Source organism: Bactrocera tryoni, chromosome 1 (assembly GCF_016617805.1).
Source record: "Bactrocera tryoni isolate S06 chromosome 1, CSIRO_BtryS06_freeze2, whole genome shotgun sequence".
Classification (NCBI taxonomy): Eukaryota; Metazoa; Arthropoda; class Insecta; order Diptera; family Tephritidae; genus Bactrocera; species Bactrocera tryoni.
In genome coordinates this window covers 62,066,871-62,083,523 of record NC_052499.1, presented here as the reverse complement: position 1 = coordinate 62,083,523, position 16,653 = coordinate 62,066,871, and the positions used below count along the sequence as shown (strand labels likewise).

Here is a 16,653-nt window from a genome sequence, read left to right as displayed (position 1 = left end):
ACACACTTTCGTACATATGTATGTATAAGATATCCTTTTTATTTGTATGTACTTTTTTCTGTATATCCTCACAGCAAATTTCAATAATCCATGCGCAAACAGTCAAAGAATGGCATTCCGCGCTCTCCGAAGAACGCCGAAAAAATTCATTTTCTTCCCTAAAAATGATCATGGCCTTTTGTATTGCGGGATAATGGCTTGAAATGGCCAGCTACATGTGTTCTCTTGGGTTGCTTTCGTTGAAAAAATAAATGGTTTTGTTGCTTTAATTTCCAGTTCCCTTTGCTCGATTAAAATTGATGGATTATGTATGGTCATTTGCGTTGAAAATGTGCCTGCCGCTGTGTCTGACAATGCGGCAGCTATTTAAATGTGTATATGTATGTGTATTTATAAATATATATATGAGTATACTTGCTCATCGGTTCCAGTATTTCGAAGGGAACTGAAGTAAGTTGCCTTAATTCCTTGTTAGGATTATACAAAAAAATGCCACTTGGTCTTTCTAGCTAATTTTTTTGTTACTATAAAATATAGCTTTAATTTTAATTTTTTCAGTAAAGGTACAGTAATGTACAAAATAATGCTTCAAGAGCTTGAAAAGTAGTTACTTATTAAAAAATTGTCACTAAAGTTAAAACGTTTTGGCATAAAAATGAATATTAATAATTTTTTTAGAATAAAAAATTTATATACAATGGACAAAAACAAATTTTTAGTTAGCAGTACGGTAGTCGTCAATAAAAGAGTTAACAAATTTTGAAATAAAAAATTCATATTGATTATTTATTTGATTATTTTTGCAATGAAAATTAAATATGTATATAATTGACAAAAAATATTTCAAACACTAATAGGGTAGTCCTTTAAATAAAAAAAAAACAATTTTGTGTCAAATTTTATTCTTTAAAAATTTATACTTCAAAAGTAAGCTAAATATAGAATTGACAAAAACGTTATTTCAAATAATAATAGAGTAGTTCTCAAAAGAAAAAATATTTGTATCAAATACTATTTTTTTAAATTTTATTGCTTAAAAGTTAGCTAAATATATATTATATATACATATATACATATAAATATATATTTCGTCATTTTAAATTAATTTATAAAAAAATTAAGAATATTATTTCTTAAAATCATATTGTTTAAACAATGCTAAACTATAATGAAGAACAAGTATTATAATTTTTTTATTATATTATTATTTTTTTATAAACATTTTTTTTCAATTTTTAATTATATTTTTGGTAACTTTTTATTTAGTCATTCATTTAAATTCCACGCAACCTCCTTTCTGATTGCACCTTTCCGTTTGATTTGACCAAATAAATAAGCGCAGACAATTCAACGTACTTTGCCACCAAAAAAGATATCCGCCATCCAACATAAACTAATACCACAACTTTACAGTTGGCTTCACGCTTCTGCAAACAAATTGCACCTGAACAAAATTAGGGTATGTGCGCACGCAACAACAAAGACACGAATCTAGTGAGCATAATGGCTTTTTAGTTAAATTCTTTTTCGGTTAGCAAATGGAGGGCTTTTTCCTGCTACACTTCCACACTTACTTAACAAGTTAGTTAGAGGTAAGTGAGGGGAATTAATAAAACTGTATAAATGACGCCTAAATGCAGTACCTAATTTTTTCTGTTTTAACGTTTTTTCATTTCTTTTTAATATTTTTTCACTTTTTTTGATTTTTTTTTTTGAATTTTTTTCATATATTTTTTCTAAACAAATGCTTTTTGTGCGCTTGCAGAGCAATTTCACTACCTTGCTGCGGTTTTTTCACCCTCGATTTGTGCACTAGCCAGTAAACACTATAATTTTTCAATTAGAATTTCAAATGGTTGCTGTCACTCCCCACCACTTTGACCAGCACTCAGTCATTTGCTCGTTTATTTGACATTTAATTGAATAATTTTCTTCGGAATGACGAGCGGCAAGCGAGCGCAAAAGCAAAAGCATGTTTCAGCAGTAAATTTTTTATGTTTATTTTTTCTATATAACCATTTCTTCATGTTATCTACTTTATTAGAGAATTGAATGGAAGAAGAAAAACGAAACGCTTTTGGGGCGTTTGATATGCCTGCACTTAAGGCACTTTAACACATTGCAAGCTGTTGTTATTGTTGGATTGCATGCGCTGCTGATCAGCAGCTATAACACGAACACAAGCACAAACACAAACACAAACATATAGATTTACATATATATAACAGGCAGTGCATTAGCGCTTTGTGCTTATATCCTTTTTTCGAAATGTCCTTTCATTGTTTCGTGCTCTTTCACTTTGTATCTTTGAGATAGCTGCTAACTTTTGTGTTGCCAATAAAAGTGACGACTCATGCGCGCTTACAGATGTACGATGACAAGCCAAAAAATGAACTAAAAAGCATGCATACAGCTGAGTGGCACGCATACACCTAAGTGGCACGTATACAAACACCTTACTTGTATGTGTGTGCTTGTGGTTTCTTACATTTTAACCGTTTTTATGGAGTCCGAACGAACGCAACCGGCCTTTTTTTTGTGCAAGTCATAAAAGTGCTGCTGCGGCCAGTTGGCAACGCCGCTCATTCAGGTTGTTTACTTTTATGATAGGCACTAACACGCATTTATGAGGCGCAGTGTTGTGGCTGAATGTGATGTGTGCGCGCGCATATGCAACCTGTCCATTTCATCTTATGTGGCACGTCAGCAACGCGGCGCGCTCGGACATTTGAGTGCGCTTACAAGTTGTTAGCAAACACTTGAGCAAAGGTGTTAAGTTCTTAATAAAAATGTGCACATTTACTGCTGCTGCTGCGCGCTGCCGCCACAATAAATTTGTTCGTAATGCTGCAGCTGTTGTTGTTGTTGCTTAACTCCTACTCATCTTCAGCGCGCGCTGCAACGCTTCGCGTGTTTATCACTCTCGTTGTTCTTGTTGTTCTTGTTTTCATTTCATTTTTTTATTGCTGTTGTTGCGCGTTGTCTTAATACTTGTATATCTACAACCCAATAAGTGTTGTTGTACAATGCACTTGATTTCATAATTACCCCTTTGTGTGTGCAACACTTCAGCATTCACACCGGCGACGGGTGATTATGATGCCAAAATGTTGAAGGTGAGCATGTGCTAAAGTGTTTTTCGATCTACAGCTCATTTTTTATGCACATTCTTTTATTATTTATTTTTGTGTGCTCCACAATTTCGCATTGCCCTTTAGTAGGTGTGAATTGCACATAAGTGCAATGTTTTACTCACCGCTCTGGGGGTGCAATCGAAGGGAAGCTGCTGTTCGGTAAACAGGTGAATCGAATTTCGCACCTATGTGCTAATTGTTAGTAATAATATGTGAAATTAGCAATTTCGGTTGTTCATTGACGCCGAAGGAGTGTGTGTTGTGTGTTACAACTATAAAGACGGCCGGTGAAAATGTTGTAAATCAAATTGTTGTAGTGGTCTGATACAATTTGTGAAAACAGCGCATTTAATTGATGGCAAACAGCTTACGGCTTAATGAATTCATAATTTTTTTTTCGCTTTGATAGCTCAAATGAATGTGCGAGACACTTAAATGCATATGTCAGCCGAAAAATATTAATAGCGAAGCTTTTCCAAAGTTTTTGCTCAAACAGCAGCTTTAAAGTGAAAGCTAACTACTGTTTGCTTATAGTTTGATCTTAATATACGTATGCACTAAATAATATACAGTTATTTGAAAAGCTTCAAATTTTTTTTTGCAATATAAGCTTTTATATGAAAGCCTTTTGAATTATTGCGCTTAAAAGCATTACCTAATGAAAGCTCATTTTCTTAGAAGTAAAATCCTTCTTTCTTATTATTGGTTAACAAATGCAGGCTGTCTTTCTAATAAGTGAAAGCAATTTATTAACAAATGAAAACTTTTTTACATGTGAAAGCTCTTTTTTAACAAATAAAAGCTTTTTTACCAGTGCAAACTCTTTTTTGATACCTCCAAAGTAATTTACTGCAAAAACAATTTCATAATAAATAAATATAAGCTTTTTCTACATGTGAAAGCTCTTTATTTTACAAATGAAACTTTTTTTTTAACAAATAAAAGCTTTTTTACCAGTGCAAACTCTTTTTAGATTACTGCAAAGTAACTTACTGTAAAAACAATTTCTTAATAAATAAATATAAGCTTTTTCTAAATGTGAAAGCTCTTTATTTTACAAATGAAAGCTCTTTTTTACAAGTGAATGGCTCTCTTCTAATGCAGTAAAAGCACCATTTACTGCACTTCACCACTAAAAGCAATTACTTAACAAATGGAAGCATTTTTGGCATGCGAAAGCTCTTTCTTTTACAAGTAAAAGCTCTCGTTTAATGTAGTGAAAGTAAATTATATATTTCGGAACTTTTTAGGTTGTATTTAGCCGAAAATAGCTGCAAATAACAGCTACAACAAAATTTTGTTTCTTAATTAGACTTTTTCATTACAAATTGTCTAAATCTGTGTAACATTTATCACCTATTGACTTCGAAATATTTCTTTGTCATTTCATTATCTATAAGTTCGTAATTTATGCATTTAATTTCCCTTAAGCATTGCATTCATTCTCGGGCGCCTATTTTAATACCATTAAAAGGTGATTTCCCCTCTTCCGCCATTGCGTCAGGTCAGTAATTAACACTACTATTGCTACTATCAACAACTGCTCAACAGCTGGGTGATTCACTCACTCACTCTACACATTAATTAGTAATCCACAACAGCTTATGACGGATACAAATTGTATATTTGATAAGCAAAAGTTGGAAAACGACACTCTCATGCGTGCGCTGCGTCGAGGGTCGCTCGACTTCGGCGGCTTGTGAATGGCAAATGTACTATATATTGAGTTATATACATACATATATATATGTATATAAAAATTCTTACTTTTTATTGATCAACTACAAACAGACGGTTGATCATTTTTGCAAAAGCAAATGACCGGCAGACAATGCGACAAGTGACGCGCGTATTTATGTTGCTGTCAAAAAGATGACATATTACAATATGATAACTTGTCACAAAAACAGACAGGCGTGCAATGTAGCGATGTATAGATTTGTTGTAGCAGGCGCATTTCGTGGCATAGAGCGCTCAGAACGGAGCCGGTGCTTGATTGAAGCATGCAGGCAATACAAATTAACACTTATTAGTGAATTTAGTGAGTGGCGCAGAGCGAGATAGAGATAGCTAAATAGAGTTAGCGAAAGAGAGCGCTTTTAAGTGGCACTACTGAGCAGTGGAAGCAACAGTGAATTGTTAAAAGGCATTTAATGCAAATATAGTATGTAGAACAGCAAAGAAATATGCATTTATTACTTGGACACGCATGTATGTGTGCGCAGCTGATTGATATTTGCAAGCGCAGCAAAGCTTGCAGCTTGCAGCGGCAAAAAGCAGTAATATTTTGCATGATTGGCTAGATGCTGGCAATGGACAGCGTTGCTTACTGCATACCAATGCTTAAACGCACATTTGCATATAATATGCGGCAACGTTCGTTAGCCTTATTGCATTCATTCATAAATTCATAAATGTTGCAAATTGCGAGTTATTACACGCGACGCAACAGGAAGATATAACAGGCGCATATTAATACCGTTTTTTTTTTGTTTTCGTGTGTTGTTTGTGTTGTGCAGAATGTGCAAATATTTGCGCCTATTAAATAAAAGCAGCTATTTACCAGGCTTGCCACACAATAAAGGAAGCAAGGAAGCTACAAAAAAAGGCAGCCCATTTGAATCGAACGAACGGTCAACCAAATTTCCCGACAATATTGTGTGTTGTCATGAATGAAGGCATTTAAATAAGAAAGCGCACGGTGGCGTTGCATGCTGCACAGTGTTGCGCGCCGGAAGATGCAGTGGCGCGACCATATATGGAGCTTGTGAGAAAGAAAAAGCACAAGCAGTCAGCCGGTACTTGCTTGTAGGTCGTGCACCCATTAAATGGAGGCAACAGACAAATAGCACATATATACATATACATATATTTGTATATGTCTGTATGTATTTAAGCACGCATATGCGCCGCTAAGCCGCCAAGTCTGCTACGCAATACTGCCGATGTGGCAATGCATGTGCGCGGTGGCAACATAACGCATACACGCAATGCAATGCGCATGCAAGCCACATGCAACGCGCAAGCGGCTGGTTTCCACAGTTTGTTGCTAAGCTACCGTTGAGGCTGGCCGGTGTTGTGTGTCCCCATTTTATGACCGCCAAAGTGTGCGCCGTGTCGCTCGCTGCAAAACGTATGTGTGTGTGTATCGCTGTGGCTGTTGGGGTACGCGCGGTGCGTTCGTGTATGCTTAAGCAGGCCTGTCGTGTTAGTGCTCAGCTTTTGCGATAACGTCAACAATGCGGAATGTTGCAAGCCATGCTGTGCAGATAGTGCGCACTACTTGCTGCTGCTGCTCCTGAGCTGCCTGACTGTTGGTCATGGCCATAAGGATTAAGTTGGCAGTTAAGAGCCATGGTCACTATCTGCGCCAACTGCAGTTCACATGCAGCTTACGGCTGCTAGCCGCGCGTTTGCGAAAGAAGTTTACAGCTTTAATGAGTGGTTAGTTATTTTTATGGTAGTCGCTAAACGGAAATCAGTTCTGCGCCGCAAGCAAGTGAGCAGCTCACAAACAAAGAAGGCAGAAATCAACTAAGAACACAAATGGATTGGTAAACGGTAAACTAATCGCTGCATAACTGAATGCAAAATGCTAATAGCGCTTGCGCTACGCACTCAAGTATGCTCGTACGTCGCTGGAGCGGCGCACACTGGAAGCGCAAGGCAGCTGTGTAGTAGATATATATTCTTTATATTTATATATATGAATTATTTCTACTTATTATATACGTACACGCAATGCGCAAATTAAAGTTTTGTAATTGTGCACATTTACACCTGAGGCAACAGTTGCAATCAAGTGATGCGGCAGACGCAGCAATAGTGCCCGCCATTGCAAGCTTTGTGCTGCAGTGCGCACAGGCGCGAAATATCATAAAAAAAAGTGACGCAAAGGGCACTCACATTGCGTACGGCATATTCTTTAATAACTTCCTTATTACATTTTTCATATTAATTTTCGCCATTCCTCAACTAATCACCACTCATTGCAACTATTTCTCACTCTTGTCTCTAAATGGTCTTCGCCGGCACAGCTGGTCAGTCTAAAATCAACAAATTAACACTTGCCGCACTCACAGGCTTCTCTAAGTCCACGCATAAAACCTAAATGCTAACACAACAACAACACTACAACTAACTGCTCAACTAAGCAACTAACCCCTAATAAATTTGGCTTTTAATCAGCGCCAAGTAGGACACGCTCAAGCGTGCAATTTCACGAACCCCTAATTTAACAATTTACACTCGAATAACGCCCTCAAAAGGGAAGCATAAAAAAGCAACAAAAAAAACTGTGTACCACGCATGCTCCACAAACATGAAGGCGAGTGAAATGAGAGATTTGCTAGTTTTTTTTCGTTTGCGCTTTCAAATTTCTTTAGCTGCGAGCCGGTACATCAAAGTGGCCACACTTTTTCAACGAGAAAAGACAGAATAAAATATAAAAAAAGAAAAAAGAAAATAAAAAAAGGAGAAAATTTTTTTTTCCTACAAAGAACGAGGCCTGTAGTAAAGAAGCAATATTTGTTGTGCCAGCTGCTCATAGCAAAGAGAGTGGAGAGCGAATCTGCTATAATGTCTTCGGCTAAGCAAACAGGCCTGATTAAAAGCATTTTGGAGCATAAAAAATTCAGAACATACATATATATTTTCCTGCAAACTAAACTACTTTGAAGAAAATTTTATTAAAAAAAAAAGAATTAACTTTACTTACTCATAGATCGCATCCTTATCACGTTTATGTACTTCGGGTATTGCGCCCATTAAGTGATTAGCAACCGGTGATACATGACTAGGTGTACCATGACCACCAGCGCCAGTGTGGTAGCCATGCATGCCAACTGTTGCCGCCGCCGCAGCAGCGTGTGTCATGTGCGGTGAATGATGCGTGGGGAGGCCTTGTAATCCGGGCGGCCGATGTCCGACATGTGGATCGTACATGGCAGCTGCTGCAGCACCCGAGTCCATACCATAGCCATGCAGGCCATCATCATACTGTGAGAGGGAAAAGAGTGGAAAAGAAGTAGAGAATTAGAGATTTATAAAAATAGAAATATATAAAAAAACATAATAAAATATATAATAATTTATAAATTAGAAATAATTATTTAATATTTAAAACTTTTTGCCACGTGCAGTTGCTTTTGTGGCAGGTATGTAGTTATTATTTGACAACTTTTGGTGCAATGTTTACAATTTTTAATTAAAATATATTATTTTTTCATAATTTCTGCTGTTAGGTTATTAACATTGCAGCAATTAGTGGCGAAAAATCTAAAAAGTAATTATTGCATGAGTTTTCTTTATTTGGTAGACAAAATATAATTATTGTTGTTGTCATTTTTTGTTGTTCTTGTTGTTATTTTACTTACAGCACATTTTGGCTGAGTCATTGTTAGCGTTAAAATTGCTGTTAATTAAAATTAATTGCAAAATAATCTCAGCAATTTTAATTGGCAGTCAGCTATAAGCCAAAGTCATGAGTATAACGTGCAATAAGTTTTTGTAACATCTCAAAGTCGAACTCGAGCGCGGATGCGACGAACTGCTACCATACATATGCACACAGCTTATATAGTATATTTTTTTTTTTCAAAAAAATCAAGCTAAATGCTGTTCGCGTACACACTTGCAGTGATTTGCGCTGTAGGGAACGGGGCGTGGTGGTGTGCACGGGTGACAACAAGTTGTCAGCTATAATTTAATTTTTTCCAATGCATGCAAAATTAGACGTTTTGATGAATTACAGGTTTCAAATGTGAAATGGCATTCGTGGAGTTTATCACTCAGCTTTTTATATTTAAATCTAAGCCGGCTAAAAAATTTATATACATATGTATGTAAACATATCTTTACTTAGTATATAATATAGATTATACTTCTTTATTTGATTTTATCTGCGCGTCTGTTGCCATGAAATAGTTTGATAAATATTTTATGGCACATTTAATAGCTCAATAATGTCAAGCGCGTATTCTCATTAACACCAACAACGCTCTTACATATATATATTTTCACATGTACATATATGTATAAGCTATAGTTAATGCGCCGCGTTGAAGCTATTAAATAGTCGTAAATCACCTGGACTTACTGTGTAATAAAAAAAATGTGGCAAAATCTTACTAGCTTACGAGACTGGCAGGCGGAATTACGCTTAAAAGTGGTATACAAAGATTTTTTCAAATCTAAATGCTAAATGCGCGTTTACACAGGTATCTTTGAGAGCAAATATTGCACAGCACTAGGGTGTGCCTAAGAAATATTTATTAAATATTATTATTTATTATTTTTTTTAATGTGTAAATGTGGGTTTAAACAGGTACTTTGTGTAAAATTATTTAAGGACGTTAGGGTGTGCGCGAAATCATTTTTATACAGAACTTTTTTATTTTGAATAAAAATGCTACCATCTGATTTACACAAGAATTTGTATGAAAATTTTTTAACAGCATTAGGGTGTGCGAAAAATATTGCGCTAATAATATTTCACAACACAACGGTGTGCGCTAAATATTGTCATTAAATATTATTAATAATAATAGGCATTTTTGAATAAAATTATTTTCGGACATTAGGGTAAGCGGAAAAAATTCGTATACAAAACTGTTTTATTTTCAATAAAAATTCTACAAATTGATCTATACAAAGATTTTATAAGAAAAAAAAATTTGACAACATTAGGGTCTGCGCAAGTTAATAATTATTGGAAGATTTTATTAGAATAATTTTTGTTTACAAAGAAAAATGCTAAATTCGTGTTTATGCAGCTTATTGCGATATTTAACAACATTAGGGTGTGCACATAAAAATTATAATTTGATAATTATGATTTTATTATTAAAAAGAATAAATTTTGAAGCAAAAGCTGAGCTATAGAAAAACATCAAAAATATACTAAAAAATATAAATTATTTTTATTTTTTTGTTTACCACCCTAACAAGCGAAATTTCACAGCAATTTCATATTTTTGCTGCGCTGAATGCAAAGCAACAGCTGACATAGAAACTGGCTGATCAAGCTAAGAAACAAAAAATGCAAAATTTGACGAAAACTTATTCCCAGCATTTACACAACATATACATACATATATACATTTTTTTTTCTATATGTATATTTGTATATACACCCAAATAAAAATACATATGTATGTACATTAGTCTGTAAAATTATTGCGTCAAAAAATCGCTTTCGTTACGCGAGTGTATTGACATTGTTGCAATCTGGTTGTTGTTACTGTTTACGTTTATTTCGCTGTCGCTGACAACAACTTTGCCGCTTGACCTTGTAAATCTCGCTTCAAACAACAAAGCCAGCAATATTTTTACGCTTCTTTGTGAAACAATCACTCGAAAAACGCCTACACACGGCAGGAATAAAGATGAACTTGGCAAAACAATCGAAAACTTGGAGGAAAAAAAACTTTAGCAACAACCACACACCGTACAACAACAATAAACACTTGGCCGTTGCACGCATTTTGCATACGAAATTGACGCCTTGAACGCAGCGCGCCGCTATGAAGTTACTGCTGTCGCGCTGTTGTTGTTGTTGTTGTTGCTTTTGTTGTGAAGTGAGTAACAACAGTTTCGCATACAATGTACGACTCCAATGGAAATGTGACGCGCCACAAACACGAAAAATGAAATAATGAAATTATATCGCCTTTTCAAGATCTGTAGTGTTAAAACTTTTGTAAGACATTAAAAAATTTAACGCCACGCTCACCTGACGTGCCAATACACACACACACGCACATACACTGACTGCCGCATGCACACATACACATAATAATAAAAACACAAATACACGGCAGCAAGCGCCTCAAGTTTCATTATGCGATATTTACCGTACGCTCAGACGGGTGGGTGGCTATTGGAGGCTGGGCGAAGCGTGCGCGCGGCGGCGTTGCGCAGTGCATTCAACAAGTTTTCCACTTGAAGTTACTTGCCTTTTTTACAAATTCTTGTCTTCCCTCCTCTTCTGCGCGTGCTACCTTTTGCTGATTTTTGTCAAAATATAAGGCAAACGCTGGGGACACGCTGCCGCTAAACGAGGCTTGTGAAACGTCAAAGATTTTTATCACATTTCTCTTTGACACTCTACACACCAGCGCGCACACACACACACATTTACGTGTAAGCTAACTGATTGCGGTGTATTTCACACTGCATATTTTATGCTCGCATTGTTGTTGCATGTTTGTATGTATTTTTTGCTTATATTTTTTTATGTGGCAACAACAACGTTTTAATAAGCGACAATTGAATGAGAGGCGAAAATGTACTGTGGGAAGCGGCAAACTGCGCGCGCTGCCCTGTGTGTTGCGCTTATCGGGGGCACAAAATCGCGCAGGAAGACAGGCAGTCAGGTTGACTGAAATGAGCAATTGACAGTTGGTGTAAATGTCAAGTTGAACAAGCCAGCCGGCAGGGGTGTGAGCCGGCACTTTACTATTGTGTTGCATGTGGTTACTATTGTTGTTGTTTCTGGTGTGATATGCGTGCAGTGTGAGGATGCTGCGGCAGCAGGAATCCGTTCGGACACGAATGTGGCGAACAAGTGTATGGCATGATTATCAGCAGCTTTCTCATCAGGCTCATCAACGACAACGACTGACAGAGCCATCAGCCATCAGCCATCAGGCGACAGGCATCAGAAATCAGCCACCAGCCCAAAACACATAAAATGAGGTTAAATGATTGTGTTGTGCGTTCTGTTATCGAGGGAGGGCAAATGAGTTGATGAAGCCGCAGATAAGCGAAGAGCGTGGAGACTAACTAGCTTTGTGCTGCTGTGTGGAGTGACAATCTGAGAAGAGTTGAAGTGCTGTGAAGTTTTAGATATACTTTAAGAAGTGTAGAGGATTGTAAAAAGTTGAGTGTGAAGGAAAAAATTTTTAAGCGATGGCAGAGCTTAGAGGAGTATGTAATTAATTAATGAGAACTTGGCTCAGTTATAATGTTAAATTAAAAAATTATTAATTTACATAAAAAATTAATATATAAGTTAATTAGAAATTATAATTAACAATTCTCATCTAAAATGTTAAATTAAAAATTAATTAATAAAAAATAAAAATAAAACAAAACTTTTATTGGTTCAACAGAAATTTTTTTAAAAGAAAAATTAAAATCAAAATTAAGTTATTTAAATTAAAAAAATACTAAAAATTAATTAAAGTTTTTTCAAATAAATTATAATTAACAAGTGTGGCTAATTCTCACCTAAAATTTTAAATGAAACAAATTAATTGACAAAAAATTAAAAACAAACATTTTTATTGGCTCAACAGGAATTTTTTTTAACGAAAAATTGAAATAAAAATTTAGTTAATTAAATTACAAAATTAATAAAAATTAATAAAAAATAATTAAAAATTATTTTAATAAACTATTTTATAAAAAACATATCGCTAATTATGTTGCTTAAATATTTTTAGTGGAGAAGATTTAAAAAAAAAATGTTTTAATGTAACCCGAAACCAAAAATTACTAACTCTGTAAATGTGCGCATAAAAAATTACAGAACAAAATTCTCCAAACTAAACTAAATAAATCACAGGAAACAATAGAGCGAAGACCGAAGCAGCCAGGCAACACCTGCGCGCGCACACACAGCAAACAGAGCGCGATGATGCACGCAAACCTTGAATAAAAGGAATAAAAAAACAAAAACCACAGTAAGCAACGAGGCACAAAGGCTTGCCACAAATCGCAAAATACGCAAACACACTCAAATTCACTCACACACCCAGCTGCAAATGCTTGAGACAATTTTCGCAAAACTAGTGTGCCATTGCGCCTGCGCGCCGAACCAGCGCTAAAACAGCAAAAAAATCGGGAAACAACAAAAAGTCATACATATACATATATCTTTACTTTACTACACAATTTACTGCTATTGTTATTGAAAAATCGGGTTTACGAAATAAGCGCAAATGTCCTCCAATGTGCCACCAATACACACAGACACGCAGTTACACCCACATACATATGTATGATTTGCGCGTTGAACGTTGTGTCAAAGCTTGCATGTGTGTGTGTGTATTACAGTTCGTCGCAGCAATTGTCAGTCGCCCGCAGGCCGGTCGCAGCAAGCTCCGTCCAGTAGGCCAGCCAGCCAGCCAGTTGTGGCACCGGCTTGTTGCAAATCCGCATATTTTGCTTTGCTATTGCGCGCCCTTGTTGTTATTGGACTTTGTTTGCTGAATTTTGTGGGTTAAACTGTTTTTTGTTGATTTGTCGCTGCAATTCGTTGCAGTTGCTTTATTTGTTTTTGCTCTTCGATCGCATTTGTTGCTCGGCATTTGTCATACTTGTAGGCGACGCTGGCGGTGACCGTTGCCAATGTTAAGTTGCAAGCAGTTAGCCTGTTGCAAGGCGCTCTTCTAGCTGCCTAGCTGTGGCAACTAGTGTGGGACTATTTTGCTAGCCGGCTGCGCCAGCTGTTTCGCTTTGATTTCTTACTGCTTTGATTTTTTTTGTATTTTGTTTTTGCTTTCGTATAGCTACATATATTTATTTCAGCGTTTAGATACATTTGCGCTGATATTCATAGCATAGCAAGTAGTTAAACTATAAAGTTGTTATGCTAATTTGTAGCGCGCAGACATTGAACTCGCTCTTGTTGTTGCTAATTTTTTTAGCTTGCTTTTTCGCTACTTCTCAGCCAACTAACCATGCTGACTAATCTTTGTATTTGTTTTTCATTTATATTATTTGTGCTTTTTTTGCCATTTTTTTTTTGCCTTTTTTCACAAATAAGTTGCAGCATGTGGCCCTGACGGTGTGCGCTGTGTGAAAAGTTGTTCAATCGCTCGTACGGTTCGTGTGCAAAGGAAGCAGGAAGTAATTTAGCGTAAGAAGAAGAAGCAGAGATCGTTGTAGAAATCAAAGGTGGCATTGTTTAGAGATTAAATGAAGAAAGAACAGGCAAACTGCACTTTGAATTAATTTACTTTTGTAATTGTTGTGCTTGTTATTTACGGTATATAAACATATACATAGTATATTACAAGTATTTAGTAGCCTTTGAGAATATATATAAGTATGTATGAAAACTTATTCTTGTAGCGAATTTAGCAGTCTACAAAACAGGTCCATAAGTTATTCAGTGTCAAAATCTAGAAAAAAAACTTTTACAATATTTTACATTATTTTACAAAATAATTCTGCCAGATCATAAAATATTTTATTTTTTATACATAACTTTTGTTCTTTCTATTAGCAAAGCTCCTGAAAATTGTGTTTTTCAATTAGCACGGCGGAATAAAAAGCGGTAAAGAAGAGATCAAAAAATTGGTTGAAGATATGTAAGAAATAAAATTTAAAAATTTAATTAATTAAAATTAAAAAATTAATTTAATTAATTCTTTTAATTTAATTTTATGTTTATTTTTTACATAAAAGGAACTCTGTTTTTCTAATTTGCAAAAAAAAAATTTAAAATATATCTAAGCAAAATGAATTTCATTTAAATTTTTTCCCAACATAAACGGAACTCTGTTCTGCTAATTTTCAAAAAAATTTAAATTTATTTAATTTCAAAAAGTATTAATTTAATTTAATTTATTTAATTTAATTTAATTTAATAAAATTTAAAATTAAATTAAATTAAATTTAATTTAATTTAATTTTTTATATAAAATGAACTCTATTCTCTATAAAATGAACTCTATTCTCTAATTTGCAAAGTAGTTAATTTGTTATTAATTTTTTTTATTGTTTCGAAAAAATTTATTGACATTTTCATTTAACTTTCCAGTGCCTCATCAATATTTCAGCAGTTAAGCTCACTGCTTGAGTCCATATACATATGCTTTCATTGCTTAATTTTTTGACATTTCACCAGCAACAACACGTGCTTCTTGTCATTTCTAATGTTTTATTTATTATTATGAAATCAATAATTCATGCTCGCTCCCAAAAAAAAATATTTTCTTTTAACATACTATCATTGCCTATAGTTTATGAATTCTTGCTGACTGAATTGATTACGCGTCCGAAACGACCAGCATTTAATTTCTGCCAAACATAGCTCATAAACTCATTGATTCATTAATTTTATTTATTTATGTCGAAGTAAAAATTTCCAATTTTTTGCTTGATTGCCGCACTGTTGGCTCATTCATGACAACGATGCCTGCGTTGGCTCCTTTTATATGTGTATAGATGTATGTATGTAAGTTTGTGTATTTGTTTGTGGTCAAAAGCCACTGCTGTCTGACTACGCATTGCTGCATCTTGTCTGTGCAGTTTTGATTACTTTTCGATGGCAACTTAAAATGCAGTTAATGTCTTGAATAATATTAAAATATGATTTTTCAATTTCAAGAAACGAGCGGTGAGGCCATAGGTTAGTCGGGAGTCATATGATTTGTTATTAGCAGTTGAATATTTCTGATGAAATGAATGTGTTTTGTGAGTATGTGAGGTCAATTTAAATAATATATAGAATATATATGTATAATCATATATACATACATACATATGTACATCTTCATTTATGAGCAATGAAATTTGCTACACAAATTTTACAAGATCCTGGAAAATACCGCGAGTTTGACAAATTTTCGCAAATTACAAGTATAATGATATCTGCTATATATGATTGAATAGAGTGAACAGAAAAATAGAGAAAAATTGAAACATCCAAATAGAGACCACTAAATATAACAGGCAATAAAGTAACATGCAAGAAATGACAACACAAAAAAAGCTCAAAATAAAATATTCCGCTAATATTAGCAGAACCATATCGCTAACTGCTGTGTACTATGCCACGCCGCACTATCAGCCCGCCAAAACCACCCTTTAACACCCACATTTTCTTAGGTACACACATACATCCATAATGTATATATGTATAACATATAAATCAACCACCAAACAGACAAGCATTAAAGCGAGATACCCAAAAATAAGAATAAAAGCGGCCAAAAATATCGCCAAATCAGCGTTGGCGCAGAAATCAGTTTTGTCTGCTTTTGACAAGTTCAAAACAGAAATCCTTCAAAAATTACGATACCCCATAGCATGCACAAACGCTTACATTCGAGCATACAAACATACCAACATGCGATGTAATACAATAAGAGCGTAGTGCCTGCCAGCCAGCCAGCTGAGAGCAGTGGCAAATGGCCGCGCAGAAGAGCGACCACGTGCAGAATACCCGCGAATACTTTGCAATATGCGCATGTAAGCGCATATGTATGGTTGTATGTATATATGCAGACATCTTTGAAAGCCTAAAAGCTCACTGGAGCTCACAGGAATACACGCATACGAGTTGTTGTATTTACAGACCAGCAAATGCATGTACCATACAAGTGTTTATATATACACCCATGTATGTTTATAAATATGTACACACATGCTATGTATATAAGTACGTTATATAAGTATTGAATTGATACGATATGCAATGAAATTCAGTAGCCGAAGCCCTGGAGCATTTACATATACACACATATATACATAGATATTCGTACATACAGTTATATATTATATGCAT

General features: G+C 35.0%; 1 protein-coding gene across 2 annotated transcripts in view; it reads right to left on the bottom strand.

Moving 5' to 3' along the window:
• LOC120766782 (homeobox protein homothorax) overlaps nt 1–16,653 on the bottom strand; it is a 320,231-nt gene that overhangs the window by 284,918 nt on the left and 18,660 nt on the right. For both annotated transcript variants that reach the window (XM_040092474.1, XM_040092476.1), the window contains exon 2: nt 7,852–8,132. In XM_040092474.1, the coding sequence (XP_039948408.1) occupies nt 7,852–8,132 (281 nt within the window). The remainder of the gene's footprint in view (nt 1–7,851; nt 8,133–16,653) is intronic.